Here is a 26,778-nt window from a genome sequence, read left to right as displayed (position 1 = left end):
TTCCTCCCCTTTCAATCATTTTTCCTATTAGTTTTTTATACTCTTTCTATTTTACTTTATTTTATTTTATAAGAAATGGGGTCTTGCTACATTGCCCTAGCTGGACTCGAATTCCATCTCAGCCTCCCAAGTAGCTAAGACTACAGGAGCATACCACTGTGTCTGGCTTCTGTTTTTTAAAAGAAACTATATCCATTCTCCCATCCGACAGCTTGCTTCATTCCCATCACTAAATATCTTGGAAATCACTCTACATACTATTATTACCATGTCAGATCTTTCACCCTTTTACAGCTGCATTCTCTATTCAACCAATCTCCAATTATTTCCAATCTTCTGCTATTTTGGATTGCCTTCCACATACATCCAAACATGTACGCATGTGTCCAAATATAGGGAAAAGATTTAGGGGAGGAACAAAGTGGTAAGGAAACTAATTTTCACCAAATCCTTTCTATGTGTCAAATATTTTATTGGGCTACACCAAGCACTTTATATATGTAATTTTATTTATTCCTTTAAAAACACTATCAGCAGGAAATACACCCATTTACAGATCAGAGAGATTAAATTACCGTGGCCAAAATCAGAAAGGTAGGCATAACCAGCACTTAACCTAAGACTGGGGCCAACGTCTGTGCTTTTTTAACTATTTAAGATGGACCAGATGAGAACAAAGTTTTCTTTATGGTCACACTCACAGTAAAAATATATATATATTAAAAATACTAGATTGAAATAAGTAATATTAAAGGGAGTAAAATACTTACTTGGATCATTTAGATCTGACAGGCTTGTTTTCCTTTCTTTCAAGTTTGTGATTTTGGGTATTTTTGCACCAGGTAAAATGACTTTTCCATTAGTCTGTAAGTAATTGTGTCTACTATCATCACAATTCACAATAATATCAATTGGAACCTTTTCCACACTGTTGCCATAAAACTTCTTGGTTGTTAATCCTGTGTTTTGTGACTTCTGTCCTCCAGAATTCTGATGAATTGACATCCTTAATAATGGTCCAGTAGATTCACTCAAAGTTATAGCTTGTCTGCAATTTCTTTGCAAATCCTTAGGAAAAAGAACACCACAACTTTGGCATTTGGTCTGATTTTCTTTTTCTTTTCCATATTTTGGACAATATTCACGCTGTTCAGAAACTTTAAGTTCCAAAAGAACAAAAGAAATAAAAGATTTTGGCATTTTATTTCAAAATCAAGGAACTCCCCCCTCCAAAAGTCTCAAAATTAAGTCTCTTCCTCATCATCACCACCATGGCTATCATGAGACCCTGCCTGAACAAGTGATGTTACCTGGGATTTAGCATCAGAATGCTGGAAGATATTTTCAAGACCATCTAGCCCAGCAGTCAGCTATATATAAACTAATTCCATCTTTAAGAATCTGAGGATATGATCAAGCTAAGTACTGACTGGCTCCAACACTTTACTGTCTTATAATAAAGATAAATAGGACATATCTAAATGAAAAGAGCTCCATGGAAAAGTGATACTTCCAGATATTTCCTTTTATAAATTGATGCCAAACAGAAAAAGTATATCCCTACTATTAAAATTCCCAATATTAAAATATAGAAGAAAATATATCCTGAGCTATTAGTATATGCCTTCCCTCAGCTTAGAAACACGTATCTTGGAACTTTTTGCAATAATTAGGAACAATACGCTGATTAGCTCAACTAAATAAGATATGACATTTTTCACGATAAAAACTAGAGATTAAGGCCAGGCATGGTGGCTCACACCTGTAATCCTAGCTCTCTGGGAGGCTGAGGCAGGCGGATCATTTGAGCTCAGGAGTTCGAGACCAGCCTGAGCAACAGTGCGACCCTATCTCTACTAAAAAAAATAGAAAGAAATTAGCTGGACAACTAAATACATATATATAAAAAATTAGCCGGGCATGGTGGCGCATGCCTGTAGTCCCAGCTACTCGGGAGGCTGAGGCAGTAGGATTGCCTGAGCCCAGGAGTTTGAGGTTGCTGTGAACTAGGCTGACACCACAGCACTCTAGCCCGGGCAACAGAGTGAGACTGTCTCAAAAAAACAAAACAAAACAAAACAAAACCAAACCTAAGATTAAGATTTCTATTAACCTAACAGTCTAAAAACTAGAATCTCAACATTGCTCCATTAGTTTTAGTAGAGTTTATATAAAGTAGTGAATTTTCATAATATTTTACATTAAGTATAATTTCTTTTGGAAAACAAAAATTGATTAAAATCTCATTTCCCCCTTTTGGTCAGTGGAAGACTTTTACAAAATAAAATAATTCCAAAGTACATATGACATACCATCTGCAAGTCTCTACCCACAAATAACCAACTACACTAATAAAAGAATGAACCTATCACTGATTGATGAGATATCACTAAGGCAATGTCATTTTTATTACATATCCTAAAAATGTTTAATTCCATTAAATTCAAAATCTTGTTTTCCTATATAATCAGTACGTAGTGTGGAATTTCACAAACTATACATGGAAAGAAAAACCACTAACCTTGTTCACGAGTTAAAGATTACATAGAGGCTGGCTACAGTTCTTTATCTCCACTAAGAAAAAAATAAGAACAATTGGCATGGGAGTAAAGAGTAAAAGAAGAAAGATTTGTTTTAGGCATTAAAAAAAAAATTCTGAGGTTTTCAGCTGGCATGCCTAGTGGAGGAAGGATGCTGTGTCTAGGAAGGATCTTTCCTCCTTCCTCCTTAACCTAGGCCAAGCAGTACGAGTTGTAAGGATGGCCTGAGACAAGCTTAAGCTGGCATGCCAGGTGACTGATCACATAAAGGAAAACTGAGCAAATAGGTAAATATACTGGGGATGAAGGGTGTTAGGTTTCTTACTGTCAGAGAAGGGAGTTACAAACATGCAAAGTGAGAAAGACAAAGTGTGGCGTTGGACTAGAATTAGAGTCACCAATGTGAACTCACAGACTTTAATATGTATTAAATATTAACACATAAATATATTTCCTAGCTCTGTCCATTGAGAGGGCCTAGAATCAATGACACTCAGTATCAATGAACATCACTTATGCTGAAATATTTTTCCTCTACTTGAGGGAACCATTAATGGCTCCTTGGAGAAATACATGACTCTAGGGCTTAGACAGAGGAATAGAAGTCTTGTTACACCAAAGAGTAAAGAAGTGCTCAAAGAATGATGGGGACACATCAAAAAAAAAAAAAAAAACATGGGCCAGTTTGAAGGGACTCCCATGGACCAAGTCTGGAACAATTTTAGTATCAAAATAAATAATGAAAGTTACAGACTATAACCCTTTCAGTAAAGTAAGAATCCCATGTGTCCATGCTGATATAAATAAATGAATAAGTAAATGTGGAATAAGGAAAAGCTCTACTTTACATTAGAAGTCCTATTAATAAATGAGCATAGAAATACATATTAATTAACTTTGCAGTGAAGAAATGTAGAACGTTTTAACTAAAGTAAAAGTTAATATCATTACTGTGAAAATCAACACTGTGTATCCCCTGATATTATATGATGCAATGAGAAGATTATAGCATCATTTCTGAGGTATTCTTGGAAACCATAAAGAAACATCAGACAAACCTAATCTGAGGTACAAAGTGGCCTATACTCTTCACAAATATAAAGACTACGAAAGACAAAGGAAGACTATGAAATTACTCCTTACTGAAAAAGACTAAATCATGGCAATTAAATTTAATAGATGACCCTGAATTGGATCCTGGACCCATAAAGAACATTATTTAGGTGAAGTTTGAATAGGATTTATGGATTAGATGATAATTTTGAGCCAATGTTAATTTTGTGATTTTGATAGCTGCACTCTGGTTATATAAGAGGATGCCCCCACCCCCAACCTTTTATTAATTTTTTTTTTAAGAAAAGAAACACACTGAAGTATTAAGTGGTAAATGGGCATCGTGCCTATAATTTATACTCAGATGGTAATGGAGAAATATATACACACAAACGTTTATGGTGGGGAGGGAAGAGGGAGAAAGGCACAGAAAAGAACAATAAAGCAAACGTGAAAAACTAGGAAATCTGGGAGAGAAGCATATACGTACTCTATTATTTAAATTTTCTTTAAATTTAAAATTATTTCAAAAAATTTCAGGTCAAGAGCAATCATTTGGAGTGCGTTACAACCTGGAGTACATACAGAAAGGCACTGATAAATTCTTTTCAGAAAAAAAAATTCTATATTTTGGACAGGTAAAAAATGGTCTATTGAAAAGTCTGCCTAAATAACATTTCTAGGTCTCTTCTGGTCCTATAAGAAAAGATCACCTAGAATTTAGTAAGTACTAAAAAAATAATAAAAATACTGTCTGACTAAGCAATAAAGAGTAATTTCTCTACCTACCTCTAAATGGGTTAAACATTTTTTTGAAGCAGGAGACAAAGGAGGAGTAGGCTGATATGTACTACAGTGACGTTTCTGTTGTACTTTCCTCTTAATTTCGGGCTCCACGTGTGATTCAGACTCTTCTGTTTTCTTCATTATACGTTCTAAAGGAAGGAGAAAAAATAAAAGCAATGAAATTAAATTGTATAAATTTCTTATGATCTTTGCTATGAAAAAAATACTAGTTTTAGTTAAAATAAACTAGTGTTTCAACAGGTACAATAAAGAATAATCAGGGCTGGGCCCAGTGGCTCACGCCTGTAATCCTAGCACTCTGGGAGGCCAAGGTGGGAGGATCGCTCGAGGTCAGGAGTTCTCGACCAGCCTGAGCAAGAGCAAGACTCTGTCTCTACTAAAAATAGAAAAAAATTAGCCAGGCATGGTGGCAAGTCCCTGTAGTCCCAGCTACTTGAGAGGCTGAGGCAGGAGGATTGCTTGAGCCCAGGAGTTTGAGGTTGCTGTGAGCTAGGCTGACGCCACGGCACTCTAGCCCGGGCAACACAGCGAGACTGACTCAAAAAAAAGAAAGAAAAGAAAAAGAAAAATGAATAATCAGAACTTTTAAGATTATCCACAGTGTGGACCAATTCATCAAATATACCAATATTCTCTCCAGATTAGTTTGTACTACTAAGGTAACAACAGAAGCACATTTTGCTGAACCACTCATATATCTTTTTTCCAAGTTCGTTACTCTTCTTAGATTAATAATAAGAAAAATCTGAATTTGAAATTAGATACAACTGCTTAAAGGAAATTAAACTAACCCTCAAACTAACAGTTTTTTAAGTTCAAGATACACAAAAAAGAATTTTTCAATTATTTTTCAATGTACATTTAATAATTTTCAATAAGACTATAATTAAAAATTTTAAATGATTTGATGAACTCCAAAACAGGCCAATTTAAAACTTACTACACTCTAACTTCATCAGCAAAGGTTAAAGTATGCAAGAGGCAAACATGTTTCCAAAACAAAAGTTAATGAATTGACAAACCAAAACATCCTATCTGAATAATCCCAGCTTTGTTAAATACTTCTATTTTCTGCTTATTATTTCCTCCTTTTATTTTTTAGATAAGATTATATATACATAAAATTCAACATTATCTAATATTTAGTTTGACATACAATACTGCCTTTAAAAACCTATATAGGCCGGGCGTGGTGGCTCACGCCTGTAATCCTAGCACTCTGGGAGGCCGAGGCGGGTGGATCGCTCGAGGTCAGGAGTTCGAGACTAGCCTGAGCAAGAGCGAGACCCCGTCTCTACTAAAAATAGAAAGAAATTATATGGACAACTAAAAATATATATAGAAAAAATGAGCCGGGCATGGTGGCGCATGCCTGTAGTCCCAGCTACTCGGGAGGCTGAGGCAGAAGGATTGCTTGAGCCCAGGAGTTTGAGGTTGCTGTGAGCTAGGCTGACGCCATGGCACTCACTCTAGCCCGGGCAACAGAGCAAGACTCTGTCTCAAAAAAAAAAAAAAAAAAAACCTATATAATCATTCTCGCTTAGTGTAATCACACAAAGTTCCAGTAAGTGATTATCATCTCTCAATCTTCGTACTTCTATTTTGCTAGACACCAAAGCTAGAAATTTAAATAATTGATGACTACTCCTTATCCCTCCTTCCTCACTTTCAAGAGAACTCTACTTTTTAATAGCTCTTAAATTCACTCTCTTCTCTCCAAACCCACTGCCACTACATTAACTCTTGCCTAAACTCATCTCCTTTGTTCCAATTTTGCTACCTTCAAATCCTTCCTGGCTACTGCCGAAATGATGCAATACAAAAATATGACTTTGTCATTCTAATACTTAAATGTTTTCCATGATTCTAGTAGTTAAGGAAAAAACTCTAAACCCCATCTCTTGACAAGCAAAGGTTCATGGTGATGTTCCAGTCTTAATGCATTTCTCCAGGGTGTTCTCTGTTTAGCCCTCTTACAAATGCTGTTCTCTTCACAAGCAAGTGAAGCCCTACCTATCTGGTGAATTCAAACCTTTCTTAGTCAAGAAGCTGCCTCTGCCCCACTCCAGGCACAATTAAGTGATCCTCAGAGTTTCCATAGCATTAATTTTATTTTATTGCATTTATTTGTACTTCTATTTCCCCCATCATACTGTCAGCTCTGAAAGAGCAAAACATCATGTTTTAGTCATGTGTTTTCCCAGCATCTAGAAACTGCACAAGGTAAGGTCTCAACAAATGCTTACTTGGATTAATGTTATCACGTGAGAAAGATAAAATCACATGACACATAAAAAATAAAATTACAGGGGTCAGGGGAAGAGATCACTACATCATATCTGAAAATGGCTTATCCTTTGTCACACAGAGATAATGAAGCATAACGACTTAGCCTTCAGCTGGGGAGAGTTACTATTACGGTGCTTCTTTTTTCCTCTCTCCCCTAAGGTTACAGAGAAGCTGCTCCAGTCCAGAGCATGCAGTCCAGAGTTATTATTTCTATGAGGGCTAACAAACTTTGTTGATTGTGTAGATATATAAAGCAGTTTCTATACAAGTGATTATTAAAGAGGTATAATGTGACACTCTAAGGAAAAAAGGAGGCAGATAACATTTTGGGATTCAGAAAATACATAACCACAGTTATGTGAAAATCAATTATTCAAAAAATTTAATTTACTGTAGAGCAGTCTTAAAACATGGGTTACCGCCCCCCACCAGTTTTTTTTGGCCTTACAAAATTCTATAATTTACACAAAGGAAAGCTTTATCCTTACAAACATAATTAATCTTTGTAAGCCACACAATATCTTTGCATCACTTTGCTCAAATATGAATCTAATTAGTTTTCTGACAGATCCTACTTAAGAGATTGACATTTTAAAAAATCAGTACCAGGGAGCTCAGCTGCACAACGGACAGCCACAGCTCCCTTCCCACAAAACAAAAACAGTATCACTTCATTTATGATTATTTAATCACACTCTGCTCTCCACTATAGCTATCATATAATGTCTATGTCACGTTTTCTCTACCTACCATCATAACTAACAAAGGGGGGGAAACATTTAAATGGCCCAAGCTTTGAGATAACTGAGGATTTTTATTGGTAATAGGTAGAGATAAATGATATTAAAGTATGGATCCCTAAATCAAAGCTATCTAAAAGGTTTTGAAGGAAGGAAAATGGCAAGGAATGACATAATTCAAAATATTAAGATAAAACTTTTGAAACCAATGTGATGTGGTGAAATGGCTAATGACTACAGTGTTATAGGAAACCAGGGTAGATCTACAAAGAGACAAGTATTAGACATAAAAATGTTAGTATGAGAGTTAAGAAATTCCTTTAGGACTAATATCCAGAGTCTATTAAGGAACTCAAACCATCAATACAAATAACCCTTATATCAAAAAGTGGGAAAGGACATGAGCATTTTTCAAGAGAAACAAATGGCCAACAAACATTAAAAAATGCTCAAAATCACTAGTCATCAGGGAAATGCAAATGAAAGCCACAATGAGATACCACTTTACCCCCCTCAGAATGGCTACTAAAAAATCAAAAAACAATAGATGCTGGAGCAGATGCAGTGAAATGGGACAGCTTATATACTGTTGGTGGGAATGTAAATTAATACAACCTCTCTGGCAAACAGTATAAAGATTTCTTAAAGAACTGAAAGTAGATCTACCATTCAATCCAGCAATCTCACTACTGAGTACCCAAAGGAAAAGAAAAGTCAATTTCTAAAAAAGACACCTGCACTCGTAGTTTATCACAGCACAATTCACAATTGCAAAGGTATGGAACCAACACAAGGGCCCATCAACTGTTGAACGGATAAAGAAAATGTAGTGTACATAGACTGTGACATACTACTCAGCCATGAAAAGGAATGAAATAATATCTTTCACAGTAACTTAGATGGAACTGGAGGCCATTATCCTAAATGAAGTAACCCAGGAACAAAATACCAAACACTATATATTCTTACTAATAGGTGGGAGCTAAGGAATGGGTATGCATGACCATACAGAGTGACATAATGAACACTGGAGACTTAGAAGGCGGGGATGCATACAGGGTGAAAAATTACCCACTGTGTACAACATACACTGTTCAGGTGAAGGGTATACTAGAAGCCTAGACTTCTCCACTATACAATTCATCCATGTAACAAAAAAACCATTTGTACCCCTTACATCTATTAAAATAAAAATTTTAAAAAAGGAATTCCTTTAGGATTCTATCTTCTAGGGAAAGAAGGGGAAAACATTTGAGAAGATTATGATAACTCAGGTAAAAATTAGGTAGTCTCAAATATAAAATGGCAAAAGGTTTAAGACGTGACAGGTCCAAGGATGGCAAACAGTTGATAAGTGGTGGCTCAAGGAAGTTTTACTAGATAACTGATCATGGAAGTGATTTTTGCTAAGCCATGATGTAGCAAATCCTTAACAGATTACTCCAGGAAGGTACCTGAGATGGATGTGACATTACTGCTTTAGATGAATCCCTCTTTTAGAGATAAGAAAGAGAACAGAGAGTATTTACCCAAGATCACCCAGTAGGAACATCAAGGTTAAGATACTTTCTGCTGGATTTTCTAGCTTAATGTCTTTTTTTTTTTTTTTTTTTTTTTTGAGACAGAGTCTCACTCTGTTGCCCGGGCTAGAATGCCGTGGCGTCAGCCTAGCTCACAGCAACTTCAAACTCCTGGGCTCAAGCAATCCTCCTGCCTCAGTCTCCCGAGTAGCTGAGACTACAGGCATGCGCCACCATGCCTGACTAATTTTTAAATATACATATTTTTAGTTGTCCAGCTGATTTCTTTCTTTTTTTTTTTTTTTTAGTAGAGACAGGGTCTCACTCTTGCTCAGGCTGGTAGCTTAATGTCTTTTAAATTTATTTTTATGTTTTAGAGCCAGAATCTCACTCTGTTGCCCAGGCTGAGTGCAGTAGTGTGATCATGGCATCCTCGAACTCCTGGGCTCAAATGATTCTTCTGCCTCAGCTTCTGAAAGTGTTGGGATTACAGGCGTAAGCCACGGTGCCTAGGCAAAATGTCTTTTTAAATATACTACACTATTTCCAGATATGCAGGAAAGGTAAGATGGAAGATATTATCGGATAAGTAAGAGTAATCTATATAAAGGTTGGATATAGATAGAACAAATTTTAAAATCCAAAGTAAAAAAAAATCCTCCATAAAAAGAATGTTCATAGCAGCTTTATTAATAATAGACAAAAACTGGAAACAACCCAGGTATCCATCCACTGGTAAATGGATAAATTGGTACACCCATACAATAGAATGCTAAACAAGAACAAACTACCGATGCATGCAAAGATATGAATGATTCCCAAAAAAAATTACCCTGAATGAAAGAAGCTTTACATAAAAGAATATATATTGTATTACTCCATTTATATATAGTCCTAGAATGGGTAAAATTAATCCATGTTGGGAAAAATCAGAACAGTGGTTACCTTTGAGGGGGCCAGGTGGGGACTGTGAAAGAACATGAGGGAACTTTCTGAGGTGACAATACTATTTGTACTATGTTTTTATAGGGGTTTTAATTAGAAAGAGACAAATACTTGTCAAAAATTTATTGAATAGTATACTCAATATTTGTATATTTCATTGTATGTAAGTTTTATTTCAAAAGAAAACTGTAAACTAATACTGAATTCTAAGTTAATGATATGCCTGAAGTGTTTAGAATAAAAAAGTATTACCTGTAGAATCTATGTTGTAGATATGTGCATTTTGACTATATAAAAGTCAACTTTCTACATGTTTGAAAATTTTCATAACAGAACTTGGAGATGGGGTAGGACAAGGAAAGGCCTTAACTTTCTTGAGGTTTTAGATGTGACATTACAATATGCTGGAAAATACATACCCAGAGAATAGTGACAAAACATAAACTATCTTTATTCTAGTTACACATTTGCTTTTAAATTATTTTTTACTATCTTTCAAAAGACAAACTAGAAAAACAGTTGGTTTTCTCTATCATGTAGGTGCTACTGATTTTCAATATAAAATAAAATTAAAGTCATGTATCATATTCTCATTACAACCTCTTTAAAAATCACTTTTGGCTATATACTATACTTTTGGTCTATGGAATTTAGTAAAAACTCCTTAGCATGACAACCTACCTCTACCTACTTCTATGGCTTCATTCTGGCTATCCTCTGTCTAGTCTCCAATCAAATATTAATACATTATTTATTCAAATAAGGTAAGACTCTTTCACCAGTTGTACCTCTGCATTCTATTCTCATTAGTAGCAATGCTTTTTCCCTTCTACTTGGTCTGTCAAACTCTGATTAGCCAAAACTCAGCTTTATTCATTTTTTTTTTTTGGTGAGGATTTATTTCAACCTCAAGAAAGGGTCAGTGACCACTCCTTTATGACACGACAACATTTTGAATTTGCCTCTATACAGTACTTCTCAATTGTATAGCAACATGCTTACAAGTTTGTAGTCTCTCTAGCTGTTGAACTTCCTGAGAACACCACTTTCATGGTATAGAGGCACAAGGCAAACTTGCATTAATAAGTCACACCTAACTTTAATGTATCAGTGGAAAACTTACAAATATATTAATATTAATATTTATAAAATAAGCTAGTAAAAAAAGGTTTGACAACCCAAAAGCATGAGGAAAAAATACAGTTGAAATTTACTCCTAAAGCAATTAAATACTTTTTTAGGCACTCCTGAACATCCACCCACATATATTGAAGGGAAATAAAGTTAATAAAAGGATGTTGTTTAAAAATAAAAATAATTTAAATGTAAAAACGTGTATATAAATAAAAATAAAACTAAAAGGACTTTCAGAAAATAAAGGTGGCCTGTAATCCTAGCAACTCTAGGAGGCCAAGGCGGGCGGATCGTTTGAGCTCAGGAGTTTGAGACCAGGCTGAGGCAGTAGAATCACTTAAGCCCAGGAGTTTGAGGTTGCTGTGAGCTAGGCTGACACCACGGCACTCTAGCCCGGGCAACAGAGCAAGACTCTGCCTCAAAAAAAATAAATTAATTAATTAAAATAAAAATTTTAAAAAAAGAAAAGAAAGGTGGATATTTTTAGAAATCCAGGGTAGGAAAAGCTTTTCCAAACATGAGACTAAAGAAGTAAACCTAACTTTAACAACAAATAGATTTGATCTCAACAAAATTAAAATGTATTATTTGACAACACTAGAAAAAGTAAAAGAAAAATCACAAAATGGAAAGGCATCTACATCAGAGATAACAGAGAGTTACTATCTTCAGCTTATAAAAAGCTTTAATAAATAAGTGATAAATAGGCAAAAGACCCAATAAATAAATGGGCAAACATGAATAAAAGAAATTCAAATGGACATTAAACATGTAAGATGCCTGTAATTCCAGCTACTCAGGAGACTGATCAGGGGAGGATCATTTGGGCTTAAGAGTTCGAGACCAACCTGGGCAACATACTAAGATCCTTGTCTAAAAAAAAAAAAAAAAACAAACAAAACACCACAACCCATGCCTTACCAGCAATGAAGGCAATGTGAAAAATACATGTTTGATTAGACTGGCAAAGCCTAAAGGAATGATAATATCTAGTGTTACTGAAAAGCAGGAGAAAATAGGCATACTCAAATAACACTGTTTGTTAGGAGCTAACAATCTTTACACAAGGCATTTTGGCAATAACATATCAAGTCTTAAAAAAAATGTGTACCAGCTGGGCATGGTGGCTCATGTCTGTAATACCAGTACATTGGGAGGCTAAGGCAGGAGGACTGCTTGAGCCAAGAGTTTGAGACCATTCTGGTCTATGTAGCAAGACCTTGTCTCTACATAAAAACAAATAATTAACCAGGCATGGTGGTATCAGCCTATCATCTTAGCTAGCCAGGAGGCTGAGGCAGGAGGATTACCTGAGCCCTTTGAGGCTGCAATGAGCTATGATCGCACCACTGCCTGGCCAACAAAGCGAGAACCTATTTCTCTTAAAAAAAAAAAAATATGCAGCTTTCAACCCTGTAATTTCATTTATAGGGATTTGATCTAAAGAAATAGATCAAATACACAAAATGCAGGTACTAGTATAACAATCATATTATTTATAATATCGAAACATTAAAAACTAAATTATATTAATAAACAGAATTTATATTGTGCCACTATACATTCATTAAAATTTGATTAGAGACTTGGACACATTAAGTTGTAAGGAAGTTATTCCTACTTATAAGGAATTAATCCATACTTGATTCTTAAACTTCCTTCAAAGTTCTTCATTGTGTTTTCCATGCTGGTTTTACTCTGACATTCCAATATCTTTTAATGAGAGTAGAGAAACCAGGAAATATCATAACAAAGTCAAAAAGCAAGTTACAGAACAGAGTATGAATACATGCATACAAAAGGTCTAGAAAGTTATATGTTAAAATGCCAATAGCAACTACCCTGATTGGTTGAGCATGAGGGTATATTTATCCTCTGTACATGTGAATTAAATAGTGCCAAATCAGGGGACTGAGTTATAATCACATAATACATCAGGAATGTAATTAAATGTATATTCAGAGACAGCAAATGTCTATTCACTCTCTTTGTGAAAGATTAAAAAAACAGGTTGGAAAAACAAAAAGGAAGTCTGAGAAACAACAAAAAAAAAGTAGGGAAAAAACATGAGGTTTTTTTTTTTTTTTGAGACAGGGTCTTGCTCTGTCACCCAGGCTGGATGGAGTACAGAGGCATGATCAGCTCACTGCAACCTCAAAGTCCTGGGCCCAAGCGATCCTGCCACCTCAAACTCCAGAGTAGCTGGGACTACGGGTGAGAGCCATCATACCTGGCTAATTTTTTTTATTTTTGTAGAGATGGAATCTTGCTATTTTGCCCAGGCCGGTCTCAAAGTCCTGGCCTTAAGCAATCCTCCAGCCTTGGCCACCCAAAGTGCTGGGATTACAGACGTAGGCCACCATGCCCAGGCCAAGATATCTTAATAATACAGTCATATAGTTGTTATTCTATATGTTCAGAAAAATTTAAAAAGAATAACAAATAACAAACAGGACATGTAGTGTGACCAAAAATTATACTTAATAGTTTACACCTTTAATTTTATACTAAAGAACTGCCTATTAATGTTAGTAAGTGCTGGAATATGGCTATAACTTATCAAAATTCATATTAAATGCCTCTTAAATTCAAAATGAAGGGAGCAGAAATAATGATAAAGAAAATCACCTTGGGTGTTAAGAACTATAGAACGACAGTGATTTCTTTGTAGGAGAAAATTATTCTTTGAGCTATGCCAGTAACTAGTGATCTTGGTTTTGAAATCTCAATGTTCTCAAAACCATCTCTAAAGGAAATCCTAAAATAAAATGCAATATTCATGTATCTACCTAACATAAAAGAAGATGCAAAGTTTACAAGTTAAATATACCAATACTCCTCTCCTAAAGTTTATCTGTAAATAAGAACCTCATTTATTAACCATGAGTCTACAGATATACATAACCAAATAGGGAAGGTACATCTCTTCCTTACAGAAGAATTTCAATTAATAAATGTTAAAGAAATGAGGAAAATAAAAATATCACCATTAGACAAACATCAAGCTATAACTGTTGTGAGCAAGATCCAGCAATGGATGCTAAAATCAGTGAGTAAAAGTTTGAGAAGAAACAGAATATTTGAGTCTCAGAATATTTCTTCCAAGATCTTTATTAAGTACCAAGGAAAAAATGGTGATTTTACAATGAAGAAACCTAGTAGAAACTACCTTAACCAAGTGATCATGGTTAACATCACCAATAATAAGACGTATCAACATCTTGCAATCCCTGACACATCACTTCTGTCAAAATCCATGGCCTAAATCTAATAAGACAACATCATCAAACCCAAATCAAGAAGCATTATACAAAGCAACTGACTAGTTAGTCTTCAAAATTTTCAAGGAAACTAAGAAAACATGACAATTAAATGCAACGTGGGATCCTAGAACAGAAAAAGGACATTAGTTAAAAACTAGTGAAACTTGAACAAGTTCTATAATTTTGTCAAGAATCTCACAGCAACGCCAATTTCTTAATTTGATACATGTACTATGATTAAAAAGATGTTAACATTAGGGGAAGCAGGGTGAAGGGTCAACGGGAACCTCTCCGTACTAATTTTGCCATTTTTTCCGTAAGTCTAAAATTATTTCAAAATAAGTTAACAGAAATAAGAGTACTCTTATCTACTTAATGAATACTGTTAAATAAATTTTAAAAATTATTTGTAACAAGCCTGGCTAACTGCCATCTAAAACTGTATTAACGGGCCAAATCACTTAAACCTCTCTGAGATACATTTATAAAATGGAAATAATACCTATTGTACACTTAGTTCTTCTCTGAGGATTAGAAATAACTTTCTTTGTGATTGAGCAAGAAAACAGCAAAGCACAGTGGTTAAGAGCATATGATTTGGCATCAAACAGACCTGGGTTCCAATATCAGCTTTGCTATTTACTAGCTCTGTGTTCTTGAGCAAGTTATATAATCCTTCCATGCCTCAGTTTCCTCCTTTGTACAAAATGCAGGTAAATGTTGAATTTAGCTTACAGGGATCTTGGATAGAAAGGTAGGATAAAAGTAAATAATTAATATAAGGCATTTGACTCTGCATGTAGTACAGAGTAAGAGTTCAATGAAGATTTAAGGCATAACAAAATGAATGCTGAAGAGGGGAGTCACTGTTTGTTGCTAAACTTAATAAACTTAGCATAAATATGCATTGCAAAGTACAATAATTCACATTCATAATGACTGCAGGTAACTAACAAAGAATAAAACTAAGTTTGGATATTTTCTTCATAAAATAGAGGTATGTCCAGTACACATACAAAAGATTTTTCACCAAAGGAGAAAAAACAACATGAGTGTTTTAAAACACATACTTTCAGCTATCAGGAAAACCCAGCTGTGTAAAATCATTAGATTTTGGAATTAAGAGGCATCAGAGAAGCAAAGGCATGGGACAAACAAGCTAGACACATATTAAAATTTATTATTCTAAATAATGAAAACTGATTTGATGGCAATATTTTTTATAAATGTTATGTGCCCTTATTTTATTTTTATATTACCATAATACCAGTTTATTAAAAATTATTTCAATACAAATATAAATTTCTACTCACACTGGTTTTCCAACATCTACTATTAACACAGTTGTATCAAGTATGGTCTCTTTTTAATCAAGTAGTTCCCTAATGTATTCTAAGTTTTAGGATCAAAACCATTAAATGAAAAGACAATTACATAATACAACATCATAACATAATTCAATAAAACCCAATCTCAAAGCTAATAATTTAACTATAGCTAATATTTAGATTTATAATACAAAAATGCTAATATGATCAAAAGATTTCAAACAGTACTCACCTGACTGTGCAACCATCCCCTGATGATATCTGATCACAGTTAAAGAAATTCTCAAATCAGTTTCAAAAGATGGTTTTCTACATATTTCTCTCATACCTGGGAATATTCTAAAGCCCATGTTATCTCTGTACTTTTCATGCAGTAATCCAAAACCCTTCACAGATATAACAAATAAAACTGCACACTTACCAGCACCTTGGGGCCGACTTAACCTTACAGGATCAATTTCAACTTTTTGGACATGAGGTGGGTATTCTTTCCTAGAAAAGGAAATTCATATAGTTTTATTCTAACAGAAAATATAGTTTTCAAAATTAAAAAGTTAAGTGCATACTTATATGTTATTAAAAGCAAATCACAGCTTCTTAGCAATATAAAAATGATACTATAAAATTGTATTACACAAATATACTAATGTTGAATACATTATAAGCTCCCTAAGAGTAGTGACTCTATTTTACTTAGAATGTCAATCTATCAGAGCAAGTAAGTCAGACTGTTGAATAAATATTTAATAAATGAATCCGAATTATTATCCTTTCAAAGTAGTCACTTTGAAAAGCTATATACATTTATTCCTCAAATGCACAAATCTTTAGAATTTTTCTTTTGGAATTGCCTTCACAATCGGCTTATAAAAATTATGTTAAAAACTCATTAATACTTCATATTCATTTATCATATTTTGAATAAAAAAATTCTCAGCTTAATACTCAATTTGTCCAATTTTACTGTAAATGTATTTTACTTATTTAAAAATAAATCAATGAATGAAGAAATATATAAGATTGAATAAGGTTGAATAAGGTTGAAGAATATAAGGTTGAATAAGATTGTCTTGAGAATAATTCTAAAATCAGAACAAAAAAAATGTTATGTACAAAACCAGCAATCATGGAACAAGTATTTTAGTCTCAAATTATGACTACATTATGGTAGGGGATATTAGTATATTTGTTTTAAAATATTACTTTGTCAAATTTCATATACAATTGATTTCAATGATTGTAAACATAATCTTTAGTAACTAAGGGTCCTAAATACTATGTCATAAATCCAAATAGACACTAATTTTCAAAAAAAAAAGCAAAAACCCTATAGCTAATTGTGGGATAAAAGGAATAGATAAGGAGAACCTAAAAAAAGTGCAATAGACCAGGGAGCTACAATAGCTAGATACTTTCCCACCCTAAATAAAAACTTCTAAAAATATTCCCATTTTATTTAACCAGGGAATTAAAAATAAAAGAGGCTATTCTATTTATTTATAATGCTATTCACACCAGTGATCTGTATCTTCTATTTATTAGAGTGATGCAATTCACTTTAATTAAACAAAAATCCCAAAGAAATTTTCTTATAAGAATTTCATATTTTAACATTATAAAAGTTACAGCACTTAAAAGGAAAACAAAGTATGAAAATGACATAAAAGAATAATGAGTGGTGATAATAGTACACTGTAATAGCAGTTACCAAATATTAAATGTCATGTGTCAGGTACTGTTCTAAGTGCTTTGTATCTATTAATTCCTTTAATCCTCGTGATAACCTCATAAAGTTATTAGTACTTTGTAGATGAAGAAAATGAGGCACAATGAGGTTAATTAAGTTGCCTATTGTCACACATTCAATGGCAATGCTAGAGTATGAATCCTAACAAACTGCATCAATATTGATGAGCAGAGCAATATCTGGAGCAAGTGGGCAATTTCCATCTTGCCAAAATTTTAAGCTTTGTGAGGATATAAGTTATGAAGATGAGAATAGTAACAGTCCTACAAGAAAGAAGGTAGGTGCCAGGCATTGGCATGCACCTGTAATCCTAACTACTAGGGAGGCAGAGGAGGGAGGATCGCTTGAGGCCAGGAATTTGAGTCCAGCCTGGGCAACGTAATGAGAACCCGTCTCTTGAAAAAAGGAAAAAGAAGATAGGTAGGTTTTTAGTTCCTAACTATCAGGATTAAAATAAAATGAATGTTTTTATATTCCACACACTTTTGTTTTAAAGAGGATATAATGTATCTTATCTCCAAACTGAATAAATGATTTCTTAACCCCCAATTTTTATAACTGTATACTTTAGAAAAATTAAAACTCCAACTTTAAAATGCAACACAGAGGCAATAAATCTGCAGCAAAATATACTATTGTGGTAAACTCCCCAGTAACTGAGTATATCATATGTATTTAAAACAGTGGACAATACATATTTTGAAATAGCGAAGATTATCAATAGGGAAAATAATTGACAGTTATAAGTGAACACAAAATTTGGAAATATGGATTTTATTTTCAGTTCAAACCTGCTTGATTACTTTTCTGGGGTACTAAAAGTACAGGTTTATTCCATAAAAGGAACCGACAAATCATTTGAGATGGCAAAACATACAAAGTGATGAAAATGCTACATTAACTCTCTGTATTCTTTGCAGTTTAACACAGGGTATTGAACTATTCATTGTTAATAAGGGACAACGTGCTAAATACATCGTGTAATATACACAACCTTATTTATTATAATGCAATATTAAACTATTACATATGTTTCCTTATATTTTCAGATTTATGTCCACCCTGTTTTCAATATTTCCCATGTTTTCTTACATAAACAGAATAAATTAAGTTTTATTTTCAAAAAAATAAGTTGAAGAAATTAAAGCATACCTTAAATACAAGAATTTCAAGATAAAAATAGTATGTTTGATGAGAGAATTAAAATAATTTTCTAGCCATAAGCTATCTTATTTTCTTTAAAATTTAGTTGTTTTTGCAAATTTTTGCTAGATGACCCAAAATCAAAATTTATGTTAACTTCTTAATTTGAGGGTTTTATTACTCTTGTAGGTACAAATTTCAAACTCCAAACTCATATGAAGCTCAAGCCTAGGATTTAATCTCGACGGATATTTCCTCTCCACCCAAACTAAGCAGAGGCAGAGATGCTTCTTTGTCATCTGTAGGTGGGGAGGATTTTTGCTTCTCAGGGTTTGTGTTTTGTGTAGAAGTTCTAGAAACCTGACTATATAAACATAAGATTTTATAAGCTGCATAAGATGGACAGCCTTTATTTCTCTATCCTAAACCTTTTACATAACATCAAAATGCTTTGTTGTTAAAGGTTAGATAAGATCAGCTGCAAAAGTCTTATTTTTTTTTCTTTTTTGGCCGGGCGCGGTAGCTCACGCCTGTAATCCTAGCACTCTGGGAGGCCGAGGTGGGCGGATCGTTTGAGCTCAGGAGTTCGAGACCAGCCTGAGCAAGAGTGAGACCCCATCTCTACTAAAAATAGAAAGAAATTATATGGACAGCTAAAAAAATATATATATAGAAAAAATTAGCCGGGCATGGTGGTGCATGCCTGTAGTCCCAGCTACTCGGGAGGCTGAGACAGGAGGATCGCTTGAGCTCAGGAGTTTGAGGTTGCTGTGAGCTAGGTTGACGCCACGGCACTCACTCTAGCCTGGGCAACAGAGTGAGACTCTGTCTCAAAAAAAAAAAAAAAAAGTCTTATTTTTTGTAAACATAATTTTGAAATAATTTTAGATTTATAGAAAAGTTGCAAAGACAATTCAGAATTCCCTTATATTCCTCACCGTAATGTTAACACCTTAACAGTACCATCACAAATGTGTCAAAAAAGAAACCAACACTGGTACACTATTTCTAACTTAAGACTTCATTAGAATTTTACCAGCTATCCTAGTAACACCCTATTTTTGTTCCAAGAGCCAATCCAGGATACACTGCCATTAAGTCATCAGGTCTCCTTATTCTCCCCTCTGTGTTTCTCAGCTTTTTGTTGTTTTGCGTGACCATGATACTTTGGAAGAGAACTGATAAGGTACTTTATAGAATGCCCTCCAATCTAGGTCTAGTCTGATGTTTTCTCATGATTAGACTGAAGCTGTGGGTTTAGGAGAATATCACAGATGTGAAGTGCACTTCTAATCACATTGTATCATAAGGTAAATGTGATCAGTATGACATCACTGGTGATGTTAAATTAACCTTGATCTCTTGCCTAAGTGTTTGCCAGATTTCTCCACTATAAAGTTACTATTTTTCTCTTTCCATACTCTCCTTGGAAGCAAGTCCAGCCCATGCTCAAAAGGAATGGGGATAATTAAGCTTCACTTCCTGAAGAGGGGAACATCTACATATATTTTTGGTATTCTTCTGTAAGAAACAGTTCTCTCCCAGTACATTTTATGCAGCTTGTAAAATCTTATTAGCAAATTCAGTACTGTATCCAAAGTGGTATTACTTTCAAGATTGCTAGGATAGTTCAATAAATAAATGATTTACTTATACATTTACATCAATATGACTCACGGATATTTTATACTTAGGGTTATAAACCAATTGTTACAGTTCCAGCTTTTGGGAGCTCTTTCAGTTGGCTCCTATATTCCTTTGATGTGACCCTATCATCCTTTTGTTGTTTTCTTACTGTACTATTAATAAAATATATACAACACAAAATTTCCAAAAATATGTGTAAACATATGTAAACAAACCTCTCTCTCAATTCTATACTAATTTGTGTGTCATCCATGCCAATCGTCTATCTTTTCAATGTTAGTATATGTGCTACTAAAGTGAGCACCCTCTTTTTTAGTACTTGCTAGATTTCTCTCATCACATTCATTTTGTGCTTTACCTATCATGTCCCTAGAATCAGTCATTTCTCCATGTTCTTTTTATAGAAAAATGATATTTACAAACTACCAGGATCTGGGTATTTTATTTGTTTGTTTTTTGCCTTGCTTTAATGATAGCTCTTCTTATTGATTTTTCCATTACAAAACAGATGTCAAAAGATATAAATTCTATCAAGCAAATGTATTCCTTTTACAGTTACAATCCATTATTCCAAACATTTTAAACTGGTAAGTCAGTTTAATTTTTAAGATGATGTATTAAAATCTCCCACAATTGTAGTCTAACCAAAAACTTCTTTCATTTTAAATACCATATGGGAGTTCTATGTATTTACTTCTTACATTCTTATAAATTGGACCTTAACACAATTAGCATATTAACAAAATGTGCTCCTTTATCTTGTCTAGTGCTTCTAATTCTTAATTCCATCTCATTTTTTATTAAAATTCCACTCATGCTTTCTTTTTGTTTGCATCTCTAATGGCTCCAAACAAACCTTTACTTTCATATTATTATTTTAGCCTGATTCTTGTAAACAATATAGTATAGCTGGGTTTAATCCAACCAATTTGTCTCCTGTTAAATATATTCAACTTGATTACAATTATTAAAACAGCTGACAGACTTCATATTTTCCTTTCCTCTTACTTCATTAGCTGTATGTTTACCACTGTTTCATTGTTTTCTCATTTCTTCTATTTTTAAACACTTTATACTATTGCTTGCACAATTTACTGTTCATTTGTTTCCCCCATCCCCCATTTAATTTAACAAATTAATAGTTACCTTCCCACTCTCAACCCTTATTACACTTGCATATTTCTGTTTCCTTAACATCTATCAAGATTCAAACTATTTCCTCAAGCTAAGTTCTATTGCATCCTTAATGGCATAAGACCTTCAAAATCCTTTTATTTTTTCCCCCATAATCTTCCAATCCCCTCCAAAAAAAGATTGGAAGATTGCTTTTCTTCTGCTTTTCTACTTCCTCTACTCTTAGATTTTGCTGAGCTAGTTTTGAATACTTAGTCATAGACTATTACTGATTTTCCTTTGCAGCACATCTCTATTTAGAAAGGGGAACATGTTTAACAGCCAATTTAATTGAATTGCCACTGTCTTAAGCTTTTAATTGTGCCAAATTACAAATCCTATACAGAAGACTGTGTTTAAAAATCTCAAAGATTTATCAGGTAACAACACTTTCCTATCTAAAATGCTCTGAAAGCTTCTATTGCACTAATAAAAAGTCCAAACTTTTCACATCGTCTTACGAAGCCTTCTGTGATCGAGATCCCAGCTAATCTCTCCAAACCCATCTCATAACATTCTCTCCTTTGCTCTCTAAGCACCAGCCACAGGTGACCTTTTTTCTGTTCTTTGAACATGACAGCTCATCACTTCATTAGTAACTTAGCACCACCTCTTCCCTATCTGGGAAAGCCATTCTTATGATCAGGACACTGCAGACTCCTTCTCTTTTAGTCCTTGATTAAACGTTAGCTTCTTAGTAAAGAGTTTCCCTGAACACGCAATCTAAAGAAACCATATTGTCACTCTATCACATCATCCAATTATATTTCTCTCCATAGAACTTATTATTTTATGTTTTACTTGTTAATTATTAGTCTTTGCCTCATCAGAATATAAACTACAGAAGTGCAGGGATCTTGTCTGTTTTGTTAATCACTGTATCAATTATGTCTAGAACACAGTAGGCTCAATAAACACTTGGAATAAGCAAAAATGTACACCAAAAAGCAGTATGTAATGAGAAGTGTATTTATCATTTCAAACAAGTGCACAGATATTCAATGTCATTACCAAGGATGGTACTGCTGCCAAAACTGAATCACTGGCCACCATGCAGAACCATCATATTGTAATCCAAAATTTTGTCAGCCAATGTACAAATTTCAAAATTCAAGCACTTAAAGGCACTATAGACTTGTTCTTATTTATTGGCCAGGTTGGTTGGAAATTGAATACACCTGGACTTTCTAATTTGTTTACTATCTTACTATCTAGTCTTTTACTAGAGTTTCCACGTGCCATCACTATTTTCTTTATAGTAGGTTTTATTATGTGGCAAGATGAGTTATTCTTCTCTTCCCTCATTTATTCTTAGTTAAAGATAAGTCTATTACTCTTCTCAAATACTCTTCTAAATGAACTTTGGAATCAACTTGTTAAATTTCTTAAAATAACAACAAACTCACTGAGATTCTGACTAGAATTACATTAAATTCACTTTATCTTAAGGAACACAGGCATCGAATAACAAAGTCTTATACCAACAGGGAACGTAATATATGCCACAGATTAGGTTCTTTAGGTACATTTATAAGGGATTACTCATTAATTTTATTACTATTTAATTTTAGTTGCTACTGTGAATATTGTGGCCTCTCCAATATATATCTCAATTGATTAGAGGTCAAATTATTATTATTAGTCTTGTAGCCTGTCATCTTGCTCCACTCATTATTTTTAAGAGTTCAGACAACTCTTATTCCAAGGAAGACAGTTATCATCTGAATATAATTTTATTTTCAGATACTTCAGATAGCAATTTATGTTGCTATTAAGAATGAGTTCCAAATCTCAAAAAAAAAAAAAAAAAAATTTAGCAGGACTTACCAAAAGCATTAAAAATATTTGGATTCCTGGCAAAAAAAAAATCCTTTTCCAGAGATTTATTCTAAGAGATGCAAACAAAATTTTTCATCAGTGTGATATATATAACAGTAAAAAACAACCAGCTATGGGCTAATGGGTAAATAAGTTATGTATATCTCCAGGAGAAGTTATTACATAGTCATTAAAAATTATTCTTTAGAAGCCAACTTAATGACAAGGAAAAATGCTCAGGACGTGTTAGGTGAAAATTCAGAATATATAGCTTCATTTTCATTATGACTTCACGTATGTTAGATATATTAAAAAGTACATAGGAAAAAAAAGATCAGAAAGAAATGTATCAAAATCCTATCAATGTAATTTTCTATTATGAGAACTTTAAAAAATTATACATTCTCTAACCATACTTGTCTTTTCATACACACCCTGTAAGCATTTCTAGTATTTCATGTTTTTATTGTATTCTTTTCACCTTCTTGCCTTTTTTATTTCAAAATTCTCTACAACATGTACATACGTTTTGCAATTAAAAAAATACTTAAAAAATGTTTTAAATTCAAAAGCCACTATGTGCTTCAGTTTTATAATAGGTCAAGAGATTCTTTATCAGGGAGAGGAAAAAAGGCAGTTCAAATACCAGATTAAATATTCTAGGTCACTGGTGCTACCACACCGTATTTATGTCCCATGTGGCCATGAGTTAGAAAGGAATTTAAGTCATCCAAATTGTCAGTCGCCCACGACACAGAATTGGCAGCAATTTTTTTTAAGTCTGCAAGCTCTGCATCTTAATATTGCTATTTATTTATTCTAGTTAGGTTTTAAGCATAAAACATACTTCAATGTGCTTAGTATATAGTACAAGTGGAAAAAAACCTGGAAGAAATTAACCTTCTACAACTACCTAGCTTTTTGAAGATAAATCATTCTCCTATAAATAAATCTTTTATTTCAGATATTCATTGTCCCTCATGTGGTAAGAGATAAAGAAAAAAGATCTTCTATTACTCTTCAAAGATCAGAAAAAAGATGTAGCTTACTATTCACGAGAAAGAAAAGACTATTTGAAAAAAAATGTACCAAGTAAAATCTGCTGATAACACAAAAGTTCCTTTCAGTTGATCTCTGATAAAGATAAGCACAAAATAATTTTAGGTAGGTATCCAAAAGATTATGGGCTAAATTCAGCCTAACAGTAACTAAGTTGCTGAGTAAAGCACTTGGTTATATTTGTTACAAGGTCTTTTATAAACAGTTGCTGCTTGACATTTAGTTTTCAAGAGCTTTAGAGTCCCTTCATGTAATCTTAACACAAAAGACTGAAAGAATTTCAATATCTATTACTATTAAATGTTCAGCAATTTCAAATTTGTTATAATGTATAAGTCAGTTGTAAATAATTATCTCATTTGTTCCTCACAAAACTCTTTTAAAATTGGACAAATACGGCTGGTCGCGGTGGCTCACACATGTAATCCTAGCACTCTGGGAGGCCTAGGCGGGAGGATGGATCGCTCGAGGTCAGGAGTTCAAGATCAGCCTGAGCAAGAGTGACATCCCATCTCTACTAAAAATAGAAATGATCTGGACAACTAAAAATATATGTAGAAGGAAATCAGCCGGGCATGGTGGCACATGCCTGTAGTCCCAGCTACTGGGGAGGCTGAGGCAGAAGGATTGCTTAAGCCCAGGAGTTTGAGGTTGCTGTGAGCTAGGCTGACGCCACGGCACTCTGGCCCGGGCAACAAAGCAAGACTGTCTCAAAAGGAAAAAAAAAAAAAAAAAAAAGTGAAAAAAAAAAAATTGGACAAATACTATTATTCCCATTTTATAGCAAATAATGTGCCTAGTGATTATGTTGGTTATTTAATTGTATATCTGATTTCTATTCCAGTATTATTCCAACAAGAATGTAAGCTCCAAGAGGGCAGGTATATCTGTCTGCCTCTAGAAGAGTGCTTGGCTCATACGGTCATTTAAATATTTGCTGAAGGTATCAATGAATACATTCCCACCACAGAAATAGGCATAAGAAGTCAAAACAGTAGAAAAACCACAAATCCTCCCAGGCTATTGTAAAAAAGAATAATTTAAAATTTTTCTATTATTCTGGTAATATAACTGTACCTACATTTTAATTACAATAACATTCAGAAAGAATGTATTTATTTGGCTAAACCAAAAGTCTGTTTCATATGTGTGATTTTATGAAGAATTATTTAATATATATTTCTGGCAATTTTATTAAAATATCTTACAAATGAACTTACTTAAAAAAAAGTCACTTAGGAGTTATAAATTAAAAATATATAAAATGAATGATCTATATCTGGCAAGAAATAATGATTTACTCAAAGGAAAAAACTGACACAATGGGAAAATACTTTTTTCCTAGGAAATAGGTTAAGTAAAATATTTGAATAACCCATTCATTTAAAACATGTAAGACTTGTAAAGTATTTGACAATTATAAAATATGCTTAAATTTTTTGCTGGAAGGATCACCTTGAAATTTGTATTTCAGAAACTTGGTGTTCACGAAGTAATGTGGAACACATGCATTTTATAAAATATTGCAGATTGTCCTCTCTACCTCCTTTATACCTTTAAACAAAATTACAGAGTTAAAGAATTAAAATTATGGAATGTCCCTTCTTTTGACACTCACAAATTACATGAAAGTATTGCTTTAATACAAAGGCTCTTAAACTGTTTGAGGGGAGAATGAGGAGTTTTCTCAAAGGACTTTTTGAGAATCTCATCAAAGCAAGAAAAAAATGCACATGCACAAAAAAATTCTGCATACATATCTCTAGGGAGAGAAGCTACTTTTACAGACACTTGCTTTAAAACAATTAAAACTATTTCACTATTCAAAGAAATGTATATTCTTAAAAACTTTTTCATGTCATTTATATTATTCGAATTTCTCCGAAAAGAATATGTATCTGTCAATATTCTTACAAGAGGAACAAATAGTGATAGAAGAAGGTTGGTCACAAAATTCTGTTACAAATTTTTGGGTCAGAATAGCATACATTTGATGTTTAAAGTTCTAACTTCAAGCTTAAGGTGTTTTAATTCCATTTCTCCCTCACTCCCCCCAAGTCTACTAAAGTGTAAAAACAAGAGTGTTGTCACTAAACTATAAGAACAAATATTCTGTTTTGTATCTGAAAGCAACTTTACTACTAAGGCATTGTAATATTCTATTTTTAAAGGAAAGTAGTCACATATCAGCATAAATATATGATAATCATTGATAGAAAAATGTATATTGAGAAGGATGCTGAAATATCACCCACATAAACCAAATATCATGTTGTACTCTTAAAGAGTTTTCTTTTATTATAGAGAGAATTGTTGGTATTAGAGGATAGTGAGGGAGAGGGGAGGGGAGAATAGAGAGAGGTTAGTTAACAAATAAATTTGAAATTACACCTAGATAGTAGAAATGAGTTCTGGTGTTTTGCAGCACTGTTGGGTGAATATGGTTAACTATAATTTATTATGTATTTTCAAAGAGCTACAAGAGAGGATTTTGAAGTTTCCAACACAAAAGAGACGACAAATGTTTGAGGTGATAGATATGCTAATTATCCTGATTTGATCATTAAACATT

At 33.6% G+C, this 26,778-nt stretch overlaps 1 protein-coding gene across 5 annotated transcripts in view; it reads right to left on the bottom strand.

Moving 5' to 3' along the window:
• The window catches only part of SENP6 (SUMO specific peptidase 6), a 105,302-nt gene that overhangs the window by 40,097 nt on the left and 38,427 nt on the right, over nucleotides 1–26,778 (bottom strand). For all 5 annotated transcript variants that reach the window (XM_069488986.1, XM_069488988.1, XM_069488990.1 and 2 more), the window contains 3 exons: nucleotides 16,041–16,111; nucleotides 4,383–4,528; nucleotides 771–1,068 (listed from right to left, as the gene is read on the bottom strand). In XM_069488986.1, the coding sequence (XP_069345087.1) occupies nucleotides 771–1,068; nucleotides 4,383–4,528; nucleotides 16,041–16,111 (515 nt within the window). The remainder of the gene's footprint in view (nucleotides 1–770; nucleotides 1,069–4,382; nucleotides 4,529–16,040; nucleotides 16,112–26,778) is intronic.

Source organism: Eulemur rufifrons, chromosome 15, assembly GCF_041146395.1.
Source record: "Eulemur rufifrons isolate Redbay chromosome 15, OSU_ERuf_1, whole genome shotgun sequence".
Classification (NCBI taxonomy): Eukaryota; Metazoa; Chordata; class Mammalia; order Primates; family Lemuridae; genus Eulemur; species Eulemur rufifrons.
The sequence above is the reverse complement of the archived record's forward strand: the minus strand, read 5'-3'. Positions and strand labels throughout refer to the sequence as shown.